General features: G+C 41.1%; 1 protein-coding gene across 1 annotated transcript in view; it reads right to left on the bottom strand.

Annotated features, from left to right (window-relative positions):
* The window catches only part of LOC121869371 (homeobox protein abdominal-A homolog), a 33,196-nt gene extending 18,289 nt beyond the window's left edge, over positions 1–14,907 (bottom strand). The window contains exons 1-2 of the mRNA XM_042370708.1: positions 14,832–14,907; positions 1,208–1,592 (exon numbers count right to left, since the gene is read on the bottom strand). Coding sequence (XP_042226642.1) covers positions 1,240–1,592; positions 14,832–14,895 — 417 coding nt within the window. The 5' untranslated portion in view covers positions 14,896–14,907 and the 3' untranslated portion in view covers positions 1,208–1,239. The remainder of the gene's footprint in view (positions 1–1,207; positions 1,593–14,831) is intronic.
* Between the last annotated feature and the right edge of the window lie 229 nt (positions 14,908–15,136).

Genomic DNA, 15,136 nt, shown 5'->3' on the forward strand with positions numbered 1-15,136 from the left:
GTATTGATTACCTTATTGAAATTCGGGCCATGCTTGAGACGTGAGCCCCCAGCAGCCAGACCACGGGGTCTCTCCACCCACCGTGTGCCCCCAACACATGCCTGAGGCAGTCGAGGTCCACACAACAGGAACGAGGACCACCACGGAGGAGGTGGAGGAGGCACCCTAGTGGAGCATTAAAGGGTCGGGAAGGTAGAGACTTATGCGAGGCGGTGTGTGGCCATGTGTGTGGTGCTGGTGGTTACGGTAGTTATGTTTAGCAGACTGCCTTAAAGGGACCTTATTATGTGTGTTATCTTTGTATGAAAAGTTGGTGAGTAATTCCGTTTATAGTTATTCATATCAAATATCACTAAGCATAATCAAATGATGAATACAAGTACATCAATGAACGTGAGTAAACAATCAATTAAGAAAGGGCGTCAGAGAGCCACCTTCGCTTCACCTGTGAGCTCCTCTACTACGACTCTCTCTCTCTCTCTCTCTCTACACTCCTCCCTCCCTCTCTCCCTCCAGCTGGTTGTCGCGCAGGAGATGGTAAGGTGGGGAGAGTAGAGGGTGGAGGCCCCTCCTACCCTGGGATGGGGCGGCGCCCCACGACGAATGACTCTCCCGCCCCTCTCCCCTCTTTCCTCTCTCTGGCCCCCCGCCACAACAATGGCCCCCGTCTCCACGGTTCACTCATCACCTACGCCCACATATACTGCTGTGGGTTTTGTTTTTATTGCAATTCCCCTCTTTGCCATGACGTCATGAGGGTAAGATAATGTGTGTATTTGGTGTGAGTGCAGGTAGACACCTGAAAGGGTAGTTCCTGCCAGGAGTTCGTCATAATAAATACAGTGCAGCCCTTGTGGTGAGTGGCGACCTGTGTGCTGCTATCCCTTAGTCCCGTTGCTCTCATCTTGACGAGGAGCCAAGAATACATGATAACTTTTTAGCTCCGTCTACGCAGCCGAGAGTTGTGCGAAGTTCCTGTCGCGGGTTTGTGTATCCTTACGGTAAACAGTTTAGACAACACTTGTTCACGCCTGGTAACTGAGATCTCCCGCGGCAGGCTTTCCTGACCATTTTTTTTTACTTTTTTTTTATATTTACTTATTTAATTTAGCTTTACGATAAAGAAAACAATACACTCGCCAAGTCTGAATGCTCAACACAATGACATCATCACACCCACTGAACAAAACAGAAAGTTGGCACTTACCTTAAACCTAGCTTATAGATGAAGTTGTGTCGTTAGTTTTGCGTGGGGTTCGGGGGGTTCTGTTCCCCACCGGGCCCCCCTCCCGCCCCCTGGCTAGAGGTCATGGATTGGGCATTGTTGGCAGCGTTTTGCTGTGCCATCTTCGCCGATTGTGCTTGCTTCTCTTGCTCATTAAGCTCCTTAATCGCCTGGATCTCCTTCTTCAGCTTCATCCTTCGGTTTTGGAACCAGATCTTGATCTGTCGCTCGGTGAGGCAGAGGGCATGTGCCATTTCTATTCTTCTTCGCCGAGTTAGGTAGTGGTTTGTGTGGAACTCCTTCTCCAGCTCGAGAGTCTGGTACCGTGTGTAGGTCTGTCTCCCGCGGCGCCGCAGACCATTGGCTCCTGTTGAGGGAAAGAAAAATGGGGTCATTAGGGAAGAATTTTTTTGGTCTCTGATGTAATTCAGTCAAAAAAACAAAACAAATTGGAGGAACGATTTGATAATGAAGGAAACGTGTTTGTTAAAGAGAGACATTTATTACTATACGCAGGACGTGATTTATGGTGTGAGTGTTACGTGTTATGTGATGGGGGCGGCCATCATATGTTTATGTTCTGTGAGAAAAAGTTCTAAATGAGGATACCAAAGGATAATCTTATAAAATTATGGTGGAAAATTACAGCGTTATTACACATGAGACAAATGGCATCAGTCCTTAATCATCAACATAAACCAGTAAATTTGTTTTAGTACTTACTGTTCCATAGTGTGTCCAAACAAAGGCATGCAATAGTGACCTTATGTTCTACTGACTTACTAGTAAGTATAATATTATACTAGAAGATATACAACACTTACCTTTAACCATAATGTTCATAGACATTTAAGCATAAAGTAAATATAATGTTTGTTTTTTCTCGTAAGACTGTAACCATACGATAGTTACTCACATTTATGCCTATACTTCCACCTTTTGTACCCCCAATCTCTATAATTCTCTTTATTTCCCAACTCTCTCTCTCTCTTTCTCTCGCTCTCTTACTTCCTTCACCTTTTCCTTCTCTACTTCACTCTCTCTTACTTCTTCATCTTCTCCTTTAATTCTTATCTACTTCTGTCTCTCTTCTTCACCTTCCCCCTCCTTCCTCTACCTCTCTCTCTTACTTCTTCACCCTCCCCCCTCTCTCTTTCTCTGCCCAGGTCCTTGAGTGTGCCTAGCTGATCCAGAATACCAGATACAAGGTGATAAGTTGACAGGGGAACGAGGAGGCCAGTGCCCTCTCACTCCCTTCATTTGAATATTCCAATGTGGTGATCATCTTTGCCTTGCCAGTTTACGATCTGAGAACCACCTTTTCTGTTTACACCGTTTTACAATATACTGTATATGGAACATTATTATTTTATATTTCGATGGATTGACGATTGCTATTGTTATTATTGTTATCATTGCTATTATTATTATTACGTTTAATATATATATATATGTGATTTATCTGTTATTTCTCTGTATATTTGCTTGCCTGTCTGATACTATGTCGTATTAATATAGTGTGTGTGTGTGTGTGTGTGTGTGTGTGTGTGTGTGTGTGTGTACAATTTTTTATAAACAAACTTACATAAATATACTGAGTAACTTGATACCAAAATGCTTCTCTTACCACACAGGGTGCAAAGGAAGCCATCAAGGTCAGTCAGTAAGGGCGACACTCCATCACTTACATCATGCAACTGTCACACTTAACTACCGCTGGTGTTATACGGCTAATGACTCACTCTAATTACCCGAGTCACGACAACGTGTTATGAGGGTCATTAACTGCACCTGTGACACTTACACTTACACCTGTGCACTAAGGAGTAATAAAGTGATCAGTTAACTGTCGAAATCCGGAAGACCAGTATCGTAGTAGTAATTATAATATCTATTTATGATTTGAATATTCGAAAAATCGGAATTAATTGCGTTTTTTCCACAGAAAGCTGCAATATATCTCATTACTTGACAATTACTGGAAACAATTCGCATTCTTTAACATTATTCTGAATAATTGCCATACATTAGTCGAAAATTCAACTGGAAATTCTTTCTTTGTACATAATTACCAACAAAGGAATTTTATATATTATGTTACTTAATTCACCTCAGACTTAGTACACCCAAAAATATTTCCAGTCGTGTTTAAACGTCTATAATACAACAAGATGAAAATAGGTAGGGGAATATCGTGCAATATTCCAGCAATTGCTACGAAACTCTATGGGAATGTTGCATACATTTAGACTTAGCAAGAAATGATGCAAGACCCGTACTTGACTATCTGTGTTGTTTAGAATGTGTAAGTACTTTTAAAGCTTATGTATTCAAGTACCGTTTACTGTATCAATCATTTCTTTATAAAGTTAACTAAAATATGCACTAACTTTATATCAGAGTAAGACCTACTACAATGAGGAGGGGAATAGGAAAGGGGGAGTAAGGAGATTGGAACGAAAAGGAACTGGGAGGAAGGAGGGTTGATAAGTGGATGTAGAGGAGGAGCGGTGAGGACGAAGAGAAGGAGATCGGGGAGGAGGTGGGAGGGAAGAGGGGGGGGGGGGTAGGAGGGAAGAGGAGGGTTATCAAAGGAGCCGCTCTCCTGACGGTACTTCTTGGGTCTACCTGGTTACCCTGAACCTTCATCATCATCACCATCATCATCATCATCATCACCATTACCATTACTTTTATCATCATTATCATCAGCACCGTAGGCCAAGTATATCTACCGAGAAATTAAAAAGTAATTAAATGCTACCTTGGCCGACAGTAACGTTGATGTACTAGGCTGGAGAGAAGGTGGGGGTGTTGTAGGGGAGACGGTGTTGTGGGGGAGACGGTGTTGTGGGGGGTGGTGTTGTGGTGCGAGGGAGGTGTTGTGTGGGGAGGGGAGTAAGGAGTTGGTGTATGAGGGGTGGGGAATGGTAAAGAGTGGGGGGATTATGGGGCTGAGGGAGGGGGGTGTTTATGGGTGGATGGTAAATGTGGGGGAAATCATATGGGGATGGAGAGAAAGAAGAGTGAAGGGGTGTATGGGTAGTGGATGGGGGTAAATGGGGGGTGTATATGGATGATGGAACAGGGTGGAGATCAGGTTAAGGCGAGGGGGGTAGGATACCTGGTAGTGATGACTCAATAACTCACGTACAAACAATATATCTCACGTTGGAAGAGAGTGGTTACCTGGGCCCCATTCCTAATAGACCCCAACTTTAACCTCATCTAATCACAAAGATTCAATTAGGTTACGTTAGGTTAGGTTAGGTTAGTCGTCTGAAAAGATTTACGACCAGTTTTCACATGTAGATTTTTCTTACTCAGGTAAAGTATAACATGATGAGGTGTGGCTGTCACGCGTCCAGGTGTTGCCCGTTAATTGTTTCTTACTCCTCCCTATCCCTTCCCTATACTTACATCCCCTTTCCATTGTCCCCCTACCATTACCCCTTCCCCTTTCTCTCCTCCCATTTGACTTGTTCTTTACCCCTTCCCCTTCCCTCTATCTACTTTCCTTGCCTCCTCTATCCCTTTCCATTCCTCCTTCCCTCCACTCCCTTCACTTGTCACCCTACTTCTTTTCCTTCCTCTCCGTTTCCTTTGTCCCTCCCCCTTTCCTATTCCTCACTCTTTCCCATATTCCAACCTCTTCAACACCATACATGTTCCCTAAAATCTTTCATCCCTCTAACTATGACCTCCCTCCCTCCCTCTTCATGTGACCTCTTCCCTCCCCCGTTCCTGTGACCTCTTCCCCCTCCCCCCCTTCCTCTTGACCTCCTCCACCTCTAAATCAACACCGGTCTACTAACCACTTCCGCAACAACGAAGAAGACAAGATCAACACAAGGAAGAGATCAGCCTGAAACAATAGGACGTAATAAATGAGAGTTGTGCCAGGCTCTCTCGTCACCAGCAGACACGTACGACCTCAACAATAGACTCCAACTCTCTTATATTATTACTAGTTTATTCTCTTTTCTCAAGTATGATATACAGGTGGTGAAAAGACTCGGGTGATAAGGCCTCGTATGTAGGAGACTAAAATAAGGAGTTGTATGAATGTTTCGTCATATGCCAGTGTGTTGATTGTTATACAGGTCATTCCACTTTCAGTTCCGTGATGTTAAGTGCCTTATTTCTCAAGCTTATTATTTTTTTAGATTTTGTTTCACTCTTCCAAGCTTATATTGAAGGGGAATGAGAACCAAACCCACACACACACACACATCTAAACACACCCTTATACACACACCCTACACACGCACGCGCTCAGACACATCCCTGATCGATGTTACTTTCTAATTAGCTTCAGTTCTCTTCTCAACATCAAACTGATGATATAAGAAGTAAATTATCCACCAATAAAGAGAAAAGAAGAACAATACGTGATATCCAATCCTCTTCCTCCTCCTCCCCTTCCATACAACAATACTAAAAAAAAATTACCGAAAACAACAACACAGAATGGAGCGAATGTCGAAATGTCTTGACCAGAGACCAATTTTTTTCCCTTTTTTCCGCAGATGACTCTTGGACGCCGTAGGGCCGGAGGGGGCACAAGGCCAACTTCCTCTTAGGGGAGATTGGAGGAAGTGAAAGAGAAAAGGGGAGTGACGGAAGAGGAGGGAGAATGAGAGAAGAGGAGAGAAAAGATGAGAGAAGAGGAGGGAGAGGGAGCACAGAGTAGAGGAGGAGACTTTCTAGTAAGCCTTCCAAAAGGACGTCCATTCCCCTTCTTCTCCCTCCTCCACCTCCTCAGCATCCTCCCTCCCCCTCCATGACTTTGCCTCCTCCTTCCTCACCCCCTCCTAGCTGCACCCCCCCCCCCACCTCCACGTTCATCTATCACTCTTACTCCATGATAAGCCTACCGTAAGTCCCCTCCAATTTTCTGATAAGGTTCTATCTGGCCCTTTGGCGATCATAGCCTATATCATTATTTTTTTCTCGAAATTCGCCCAGAATTTTTTTTTTATAAAAATCGACCATAACAAATGCTAAAAGAAAAACACACATACATGATTTATTCCTTGTATTTAACATTACAATCGTCAAACATATTAAACATAACATTAATAACTTTCCTCCCGCTAAAAAATAATGTTTACTGCACTGTGTTAAAAGTAATGCCTGTTGTATGCTGTTAAACTAATTCTTACTTTTATTCTGTTCAAATTCTCAATACTAGAGGATAAGATGTATGAACCTTCGACACAGGATACAGCAGTGGGTAATACAAACACCAACCCAGATACATAATTCAAAACACTGATTGACGTCACAGCTTAAGCCCCACCCTTCTTTTGGTCTCTCAGCCAATCAGGGGAGGAGGTTAATAATTCCGATAAATCAATTCTACTTAAACTTCTTCGTCGCCGTCAGGAATAAAATATATGTCATGGTGTTTCAGTTTCAAGGAATAAGAGGAAAGAGAGAAAGGTGATCTAGCCATGGTGAGAGAGAGAGAGAGGCGAGGCACCAACCCCCAAAAAGAGGGGCTATAATTGTTATATAATTGATGGCACAAAAAAGGGTAAAGGGACGAATTTAGAGAGAGTGAAAGAAAGAGAGAAATATAGAAGAGGTGTGGAAGGCAATGTGGAGGAGGAAGGCGGAGGAGGAATAGAAGGGGAATTTAACTCAATATTTGTTGAATCAATTCTGTAACACCTCACAAACTCGACCAGGGAGTCATTTTTCATCCAACTTTTGAAAATTTATGAACCTCGACCAATGCCACAAGAAACCTATCTATCAAGCTGATCATGCAAGATTTAGTGCACGAGAGACATACACCCCCCATGGGCACATAAATTATGGCTCCGGCGGGTGCAATTTCTGTTTTGTTATGATGGGGACTGCTAGCAATGTTGCAACTGGGATTCGGTTCAATATTGGTTAGGCACGGCAGGGCAACGTGACACCGCGTTGAATTCCACTGGCCCAGACACGAGGTCGTAAATTCACGCCCTGACAGACTATTCCGATCGTAAAGTACCCGGGTGTCGCTTTGTCTCGCCATAATTAAGTTTTTGGTTAGTCATATATTTTACAAAAACAGTTCAGCCCCGACCTCCTACCTCCCTCCCTCCCCCCTTTTCTCTTTCTCTCTCTCTCCTCCTACTCCCCCCTTTCATCCCCTTTTCACATCCTCTCTCCTCTCTCACACCCCCATCTCATCCTCCTTTCCACCTCCCTTCCCACTCCCTTTTCATTCTGTCTTTTACCTTCTTTCCATTTAATCCCGTTCATAACTATACCACCATAACCCCTTATCCATTCCCCTTCCTCACACCTACCCCTTCTTAACCCCTTTCCACCTCCCCTCCCACACAAACACTCTTCTCCTAACCACTTTTCCATCTCCCCTCCCTCACACCCTCCTCTTCCACTTCATATAACACCGCCATCACCGCCTCCACCCTCATTACTCACTCAAAAACTCTCACTCCACCATTTCCTCTCCTCCTCCTCCTCCTCATTTAACTCCACAGAAAACCTCGTGACTCCAACTTCAATAGCTGCATCGGGTTTAATTCTCTACCGTGTCCCTTAAAGGGGTTCTCCTTTGTTCTTGTTTTCGTTGGATATGCAGCTGTTAATGAGCTAGGCATCGTCACAGCCCATAAACTTGTAAACATGTTAATATACACAAATTTAATAAAAAAAGAAGGAAGGAAGGAGAAAGTCATACAAATGAGTTACAAATAAAAAAATAATGAGAGAAAGAGATGAGAAACTAGACACACAAGATATGAATAATTCATTCAAATAAAGTGACGATTCTCCAGAGTTATAATTCACGCAGGCAAGGACACGTATCTCATCACCCTTCCTTCCTAAACCCCCCAGACACCCCCCACCCCACCCACTACAACTATCCCAAACTCAAAAAAAATTAAAGATAAAAATAAATCGTAATACAGTCACACAGTCAGACACACACACACACACACACACACACACACACACACACACACAGATAGACTCAGCTGGGACTGTCTGCTTTATCAACAATTCAACGTGGTTGCTAATGCAGAGCGTACCCGGAGCTAGTTCGATGACAAATACAATAGAATTACAGAGCGAGCACTCTACTGTAACACCCAATAATAGTACTCTTGCTCGGGAGCTTTCAGAATTACTAATGCATGTTGGCGTGTCTTCCCCTCTCCCACACCCCGCCCCAACACCGGCCACAACCACACATGCGGTGTTGATGTGGTGGGGTAGGGGGAGGGGGGGGTGAGGGAGTAAAGGAAGGTGGTGGTGGTGATGGGAGGAAGTGAAGGAGGGTGATGAGGGAGGGTAAGGTAAGAGGGAGGTAGAGGACGGAGGAAAGGGGGAGGGGAGGGGGGGTATGGTTGAATTTTGCAAAGTGACGGTGGGCGAACCGGATGGGATACTGAAGGGTGGTTGGCGAGGGGAGGGGAAGGGGTTGTATGTATGGTCGAGGGGAGTGCGGGGGACGGGGAAGGTGAGGGAAGTCGAAAGTTGGGGAAGGGCATTAGGAAGGGCTAAGAAAGAAGGCCAGAGGAAAACTGGAGAGCAAAACCTGGAGAAGGAAGCCAAGGGGAAGGGTTGGGGTAGGGGGAGCCTGAAGAAAGTTAGGGAAAGAGGTTTGGAAAATGTTAGAAAAGGGGATTTAAGGGAATTTGGCGTATAGGACCTGGGTAAGATTGAGGAGGAAAATATGGAAGAGGGGTGAGGAAGATTGGGGAGGAAAATTTGGCAGGGGGGATGGCTGAGGAAGGTTGAGGGGGGAAAATTTGGAAGGGGAGGCCTGAGGAATGTTAGGGGAGGAAATTTGGAAGGGGAGAAAGGGCGGAGGAAGGTTAGGGAGGAAAATTTCGAAGGGGAGAGGTCTGAGGAAGGTTGAGGGAAGAAAATTTGGAAGGAGAGAGGGCGTAGTAAGGTTGGGGAGGAAAATTTAAAAAAGGGGAAGGGCTGAGGAATGTTGGGGAGGTGAGCCACGCACCTCAGATATCAGTAAAGGGCTCCTCGGAAACTTTAGCAAGATAAATCAACCTCGACAACTTTTCCCTTTGAACTCACACACCAGATTAAAACAATAATATTACTCCTATATATTAAAACTCTTATATACAAGTACCTCGTTTATTATTGTATTATTCTTCCATTTTCTTCCATTTGATTCATTTCCTTTCATCATCATCATCCATATCTCTTACTATCACTTCACAATAATCGAACCCTATTTCACCGATTCTCCTGCATCTTTCCATCATCACGTTCCTTCTTCCCCTTCTTCTTCATGGTCTATTTACCTCTTTAATTCATCCCCTCATCACCATCTCTATTAGTCCCCATTATTTCATCTCTCTCATTCACCCTTTTCACCAACATCACCTCCAACCCTCTGCTTCACTAACTCTTCACCACCATACTTTCTCTCCCACTCTCCCTCACCACCATACCTTTCTCTCCTTCTCCCCTTAAGGCATTCCACCATACCTCTCTCTCCCATTCTTCTCTCACCACTACATCACTCTTTCACTTCCCCCATCACCACTCTGATATCTTTCACTCTCCCCTTACCACTATGCTATTCTCTCACTATTCTCTCAGTACTATATCTTTCTACCCCTCACCCTATATCCCCTTTACTTCTCCTGGACGTTTTCCTCCTCCTCGATCATCTCCTAAGGTCCCCAGGTTGAGAGAGAAAAAGTGAAAGCCTAAAGTTATCTGCGGCCGCCATTTGCGACACAGCTATCATCTTAACCTGCCCCCCTCCCCTCCTTTACCCCCTCCTCCACCTCTCCCTCATATATCATCCAACCCCTGTTTCATCCACCCTCTATCTCATTCACCTCTTCCATCTCACCCACCTTCTTCAACTCCCAACTACCATCACCCATATATCCAACCCCCTTACTCATCCATCCCCGGTTTCATCCACTAACTCCTATCTCACCAATCTTCTTCAACTCCTAACTACCATCACCCTTATATCCAACCCCTTAACTCATCCATCCCAATTTCACTCATCCTATCACCTCTAAGACCCTCTTCATCCAATCCTTCACCTCTCCTCTCCTTAACATTTATTTCTTCGGTCAATTATCTACCCCCATCATCCAACCCGTTACCATCCCCGAACAAATTCCCATCATTCATAATTCCAACTCCCACCTCTCTTCCCCCTAATTCTAAACCTTACGTCATTCATTCCCTGATTTCAACCCCCCACCACCTGCCCCCTATCTCCAACTCCTCTCCCCCTTGACCCACCCACCCCCCCTTCCTACACCTTATCCTCAACCACCCCCCTCTATGTTTTATCGCCTCGTCCCCCTATCTATTTTATTGCCTATGATGAGTGCTATAAGTATTGATGTCACATAACTTTCCCAATACATGAGAAGAGGAAGACAGTTTTTAAGCTACTGAAAAAAAAAATACAGTATTGATGTGGCAAAAAAAAAAATCTAGTATTTGAGTCACTGGGTAAGAATAACAATATGGTATTTGCTTCGGTGAGAAAAAAATATATAGTATTTGAATCTTTGGAAAAATATAATAATTCCGAGTTATTGTAAAAAAAACAAAAAACAGTAGCCTATTTTCCGTGAATTTAGAGAGACACCCAATCCACCCCTTCTTTTCTCCTCCCCTCTTAAAATTAAACCCTAAGTATTTCGATAAACAATAACACGTTAACCTATATACTCCCTCTAAATACCCCCTCCACCTTCGCTTATACCGTTCCCTTCCCATTCTTCCTACTCCTCCCCTTCCTAGTGTCTCCAACTACCTCGTCCCATTCCTTCCCCTTACCCCGCCCCCCTCCCACTGCCAGCTCCCCCTACCACATCCCCTACCCTATCCCTCTCCCTTCTCCTCCCTCACCTCCTCCCCTCATTTTCTTTACTCCCTCACCCCATCCTTCTCTCGCTCGCTCCCTCTCCTCCTCCCCTCATTCCATCCCCTGCCATCTCCTCCAATTCCCTCTCCTGACCTTCTGAGTGGTAGACTTCCAAAATTTACGACCCTGAATCGCCTTAAGCAAACACATATTTTGGGCTGTATTTTGAAGAGGAAGGAGAGAGAGAGAGAGAGAGGGGGGAGGGGGGAGATGTCCTGCTGAAAGGGGCAACGACGGAAAATAGAGGAGGGGCGAGGAGGAAAGAGAAGGAAGGAGAGAGAGAGAGAGAGAGAGAGAGAGAGAGAGAGGTCAAATAATGATACAACACATATTGATTGTATAATGCATTAAAAAAAAACGTGTATCAATAAACGTAATACACTACACTAGACAACAACAAAAAAAGAATCACAGTGAAGGTTCTCTAGTCTAGCATAAACACAAACATAAGAGAAAAAACACGTTGAAAATTCTCAAGCGTAAGCCAACTGGAGTAGCATCTGTATTATACACATTACCAATCTATAATCATGCACTCGGGAGCCGCACCAGAATTATCATGACCTTCAATTATACTAAATAATCCGAATTATAGAGACGCAGGATGGGAAAAATAAACGAGAGAGTAACTGGTTGGTGGGAGTGAGACATTGATGTAAACATGTTTATTATGGGGGTGAACAGGTGGTTGACGGTGAATGGAAGAAGAAGAAGGTGGGGAGGAGGAGGAGAAGAAGGATAATGGAGACGATAAGGAGTTAGGAAGGAGAAGGAGGAGGAGAATAGAGATGATGAGGAGGAAGAAAGGAATGGGAGGACAGGAGAGAGAGGAGGAGGATAAGAGACGAAAGAGGAGAAAGAGGAGAAGAAGGAGAAGGAGGACATGAGAGAGAGATGATAACGATAGGGTATAGAAGAAAAATGACACGAGGAAGATAAGAAGAAGGAAACCGGAATATCAAGTGAGAAACATAAAAGTTGGGAATTACAATAAAGAATGATAAGGGAAAATACATAAATGGGTACATATAGAGGATTAGAAAAAAATAGAAAAGAAGGAATCAACTAAAGACAAGAATAATTGGAAACACGTAACACTACTTAATATTGACGTTGTATTTACTTGTGTACAACTATTATTATGTATCAATAATCTCATTTCCTCACTCAATCATTAGTAATTCATGAGACTGATTAAGATTACATAAATACACCTGTACAAAATACCTTTATAAATGATGGCATGCATATCAGGTAGTGCTCAGGCCTATAAATCTATCACGCTCTGATTTAAAGCATAGTCGCTCGCATGACATAAAGCAGTAACACGACTTTGTCAATAAAGGTCAATTTACTCCGACAATCATCCTTCTCAGTTTTTTCAACTCCTAATTTTTTACTGAAATGGTAAAAGGAATAGTTCCAACGTTACCAAAATATAAATTATTTAATGTATTTGATTTACATGGGAATATATATATATATATATATATATATATATATATATATATATATATATATATATATATATATATATATATATATATATATATATATATATATATATATATATATATATATATATAAAATTGTTTACTATGCGATTGAGATTCTAATATCACTGAGAAGATTATTTCCTATTTAATCGATTCAATAACGACATAAATTTCTACGTCTTAATATCTTCATCATATAAGATGTAAAATTATTTAAAAATATGACAATTATTTTCGTATCCAAACTTCCGTTATCTAGAAACTTTATCAAGGTTATGATTTTTATTTGAAATTATTTGTTGCATAAAATAACACCTAGTTAAGTGTTTGAACGACCTTGCCAGCTGATATACCTTAAACAACAACAACAACAACAACAAAATAATAATATCAGAAGTCTCTTGATTCATCCCAAATATCATAATTCATTTGATTTATTCATTCGATTCATAAGAAAAAAATATATATTATTTACCTAAATTATGTAATTGGATAAGTGACGCTCATATAATATGTTACACATCACTCAGAATATAGATTATTGTTGTGGTATTTTCCTTTTCAAAGATAAAAATAAGAAAAACAAGTATATATTATTATTATTATTACCATTATTACTATTATTATTATTATTATTATTATTATTATTATTATTATTATTATTATTATTATTATCATCATCATCATTTTAAGCAAATTCTCATATCTAAGTATAGTGAGAGTAATGGAGACACGAACACATACATAAATTCCTGATTAACAGTGGGTCAAGGGTTGTTGGGAGGGGGGGTAACATTATTCCCCCCCCCCCACACTACCTCAAGATTGATCGTCCACACTCAACTCTTGATCTATCCTCAAGTGTTGAATATTAAATTAGGATATATATAGCGTTTATAGTAACAATGGTCGGTAATAAATCTCTGTACTCTTTTATCAACTGAGAAAGAAACATGTTTACAGTTATATGTAGAAATACCACATATGTAAATGTTAAGGTAGAGTATTCGTTATGCGGGTTAAGTAAACAAGTTACATTTGCACTCACTATATAATGCAAGTCAGATGTATTGTTTCGCGTTGTGGTATAACAGTTATGACTCATAACGAATTGGGTGTCTGAAGGAAGGGAAACACGGTGATAGCTTTTCGATGATTAAATATTTTCGTATTAAATCATCCAGCAATTAAGAAGATAATAATAATAATAATAATAATAATAATAATAATAATAATAATAATAATAATAATAATAATAATAATAATAATAATAATAATAATAATAGTAACAATAATAACAATAATAATAATGATAATAATAATAATTAATTGAAATAGCACAAATAATGATTCCACTAAACCATATTTAACACGGCTACACAAGTCAACAAACGTAATAAGTATTTAAATTTTTCGTAATTAAAAAAAAATCAGCCTTCGTCGGAATTCAGATAAAGAAGGAAAGGTGATAACTATGGTAACAATAATATTGATTGCTACAAAAATGACATCGATAACAATACTACTACTACTACTAATAATAATAACAACAGTAGTGAGAATTAAAATGCTATCGATAGCAATAATAATAATAATAATAATAATAATAATAATAATAATAATAATAATAATAATAATAATAATAATAATAATAATAATAATAATAATAATAATAATAATAATAATAATAATAATAAAAAATTAATAAATAATAAATAATAAATAATAAATAATAAATAAATAATTATAAAAATAATGATAATAATAATAATAATAATAATAATAATAATAATAATAATAATAATAAATTAATAAATAATAAATAATAAATAATAAATAATAAATAATTAATTATAAAATAATAATAATAATAATAATAATAACAATAATAATAATAATAATAATAATAATAATAATAATAATAATTCTCTCACTTTTAATACAGCTACTAATAAATAATGATAACAATAATTCTTCCATATCACACACGGGGGAAAGCGGCGGCCAGTGCGATACCTGGACTTCCGAATTGGCGTCTGAAACACCTCAGATAAACACAAGGTCCGTGTCCTCTCTGCCGTCGATGATGGAACCGAACCTCCACAACCGAGGGAAATTTTGGCTTTTCCATCCATTCTTCCATCCAAAGACAATTCACCAAAGAAATCGTCCCCAAAACTATCGCCAGTGATCCCGTCACGATGGTGGAAATAACCTTGGTGGTTGATATTGGACGAATGGTGGCGGCGGTGGCGGCGGGCGGGCGAAGAGGAACCCATCTCGGCGTGGCTCTTCCCTCCACACTGCCACCCATTTTGTCTTGCTCCGCCGCTGGCTGCTGGCTGGCTCAGACCCGGGAGGGGGGCGCCGCGCCTGCCTCTCATCCCACTCCCCCTTCCGTTCCCCTCTCTCTCTTTCTCTCTCTCTCTAGCTCTCACTAGAGGCCTCCTCCTACTCACTCTTCCACCAGCTTCTTCACCAACCCTCATAGCACTTCTCCTTCACGCACTCTCTCAAACT

The sequence above is a fragment of the Homarus americanus genome, unplaced genomic scaffold (assembly GCF_018991925.1).
Source record: "Homarus americanus isolate GMGI-L3 unplaced genomic scaffold, GMGI_Hamer_2.0 scaffold36734, whole genome shotgun sequence".
Classification (NCBI taxonomy): domain Eukaryota; kingdom Metazoa; phylum Arthropoda; class Malacostraca; order Decapoda; family Nephropidae; genus Homarus; species Homarus americanus.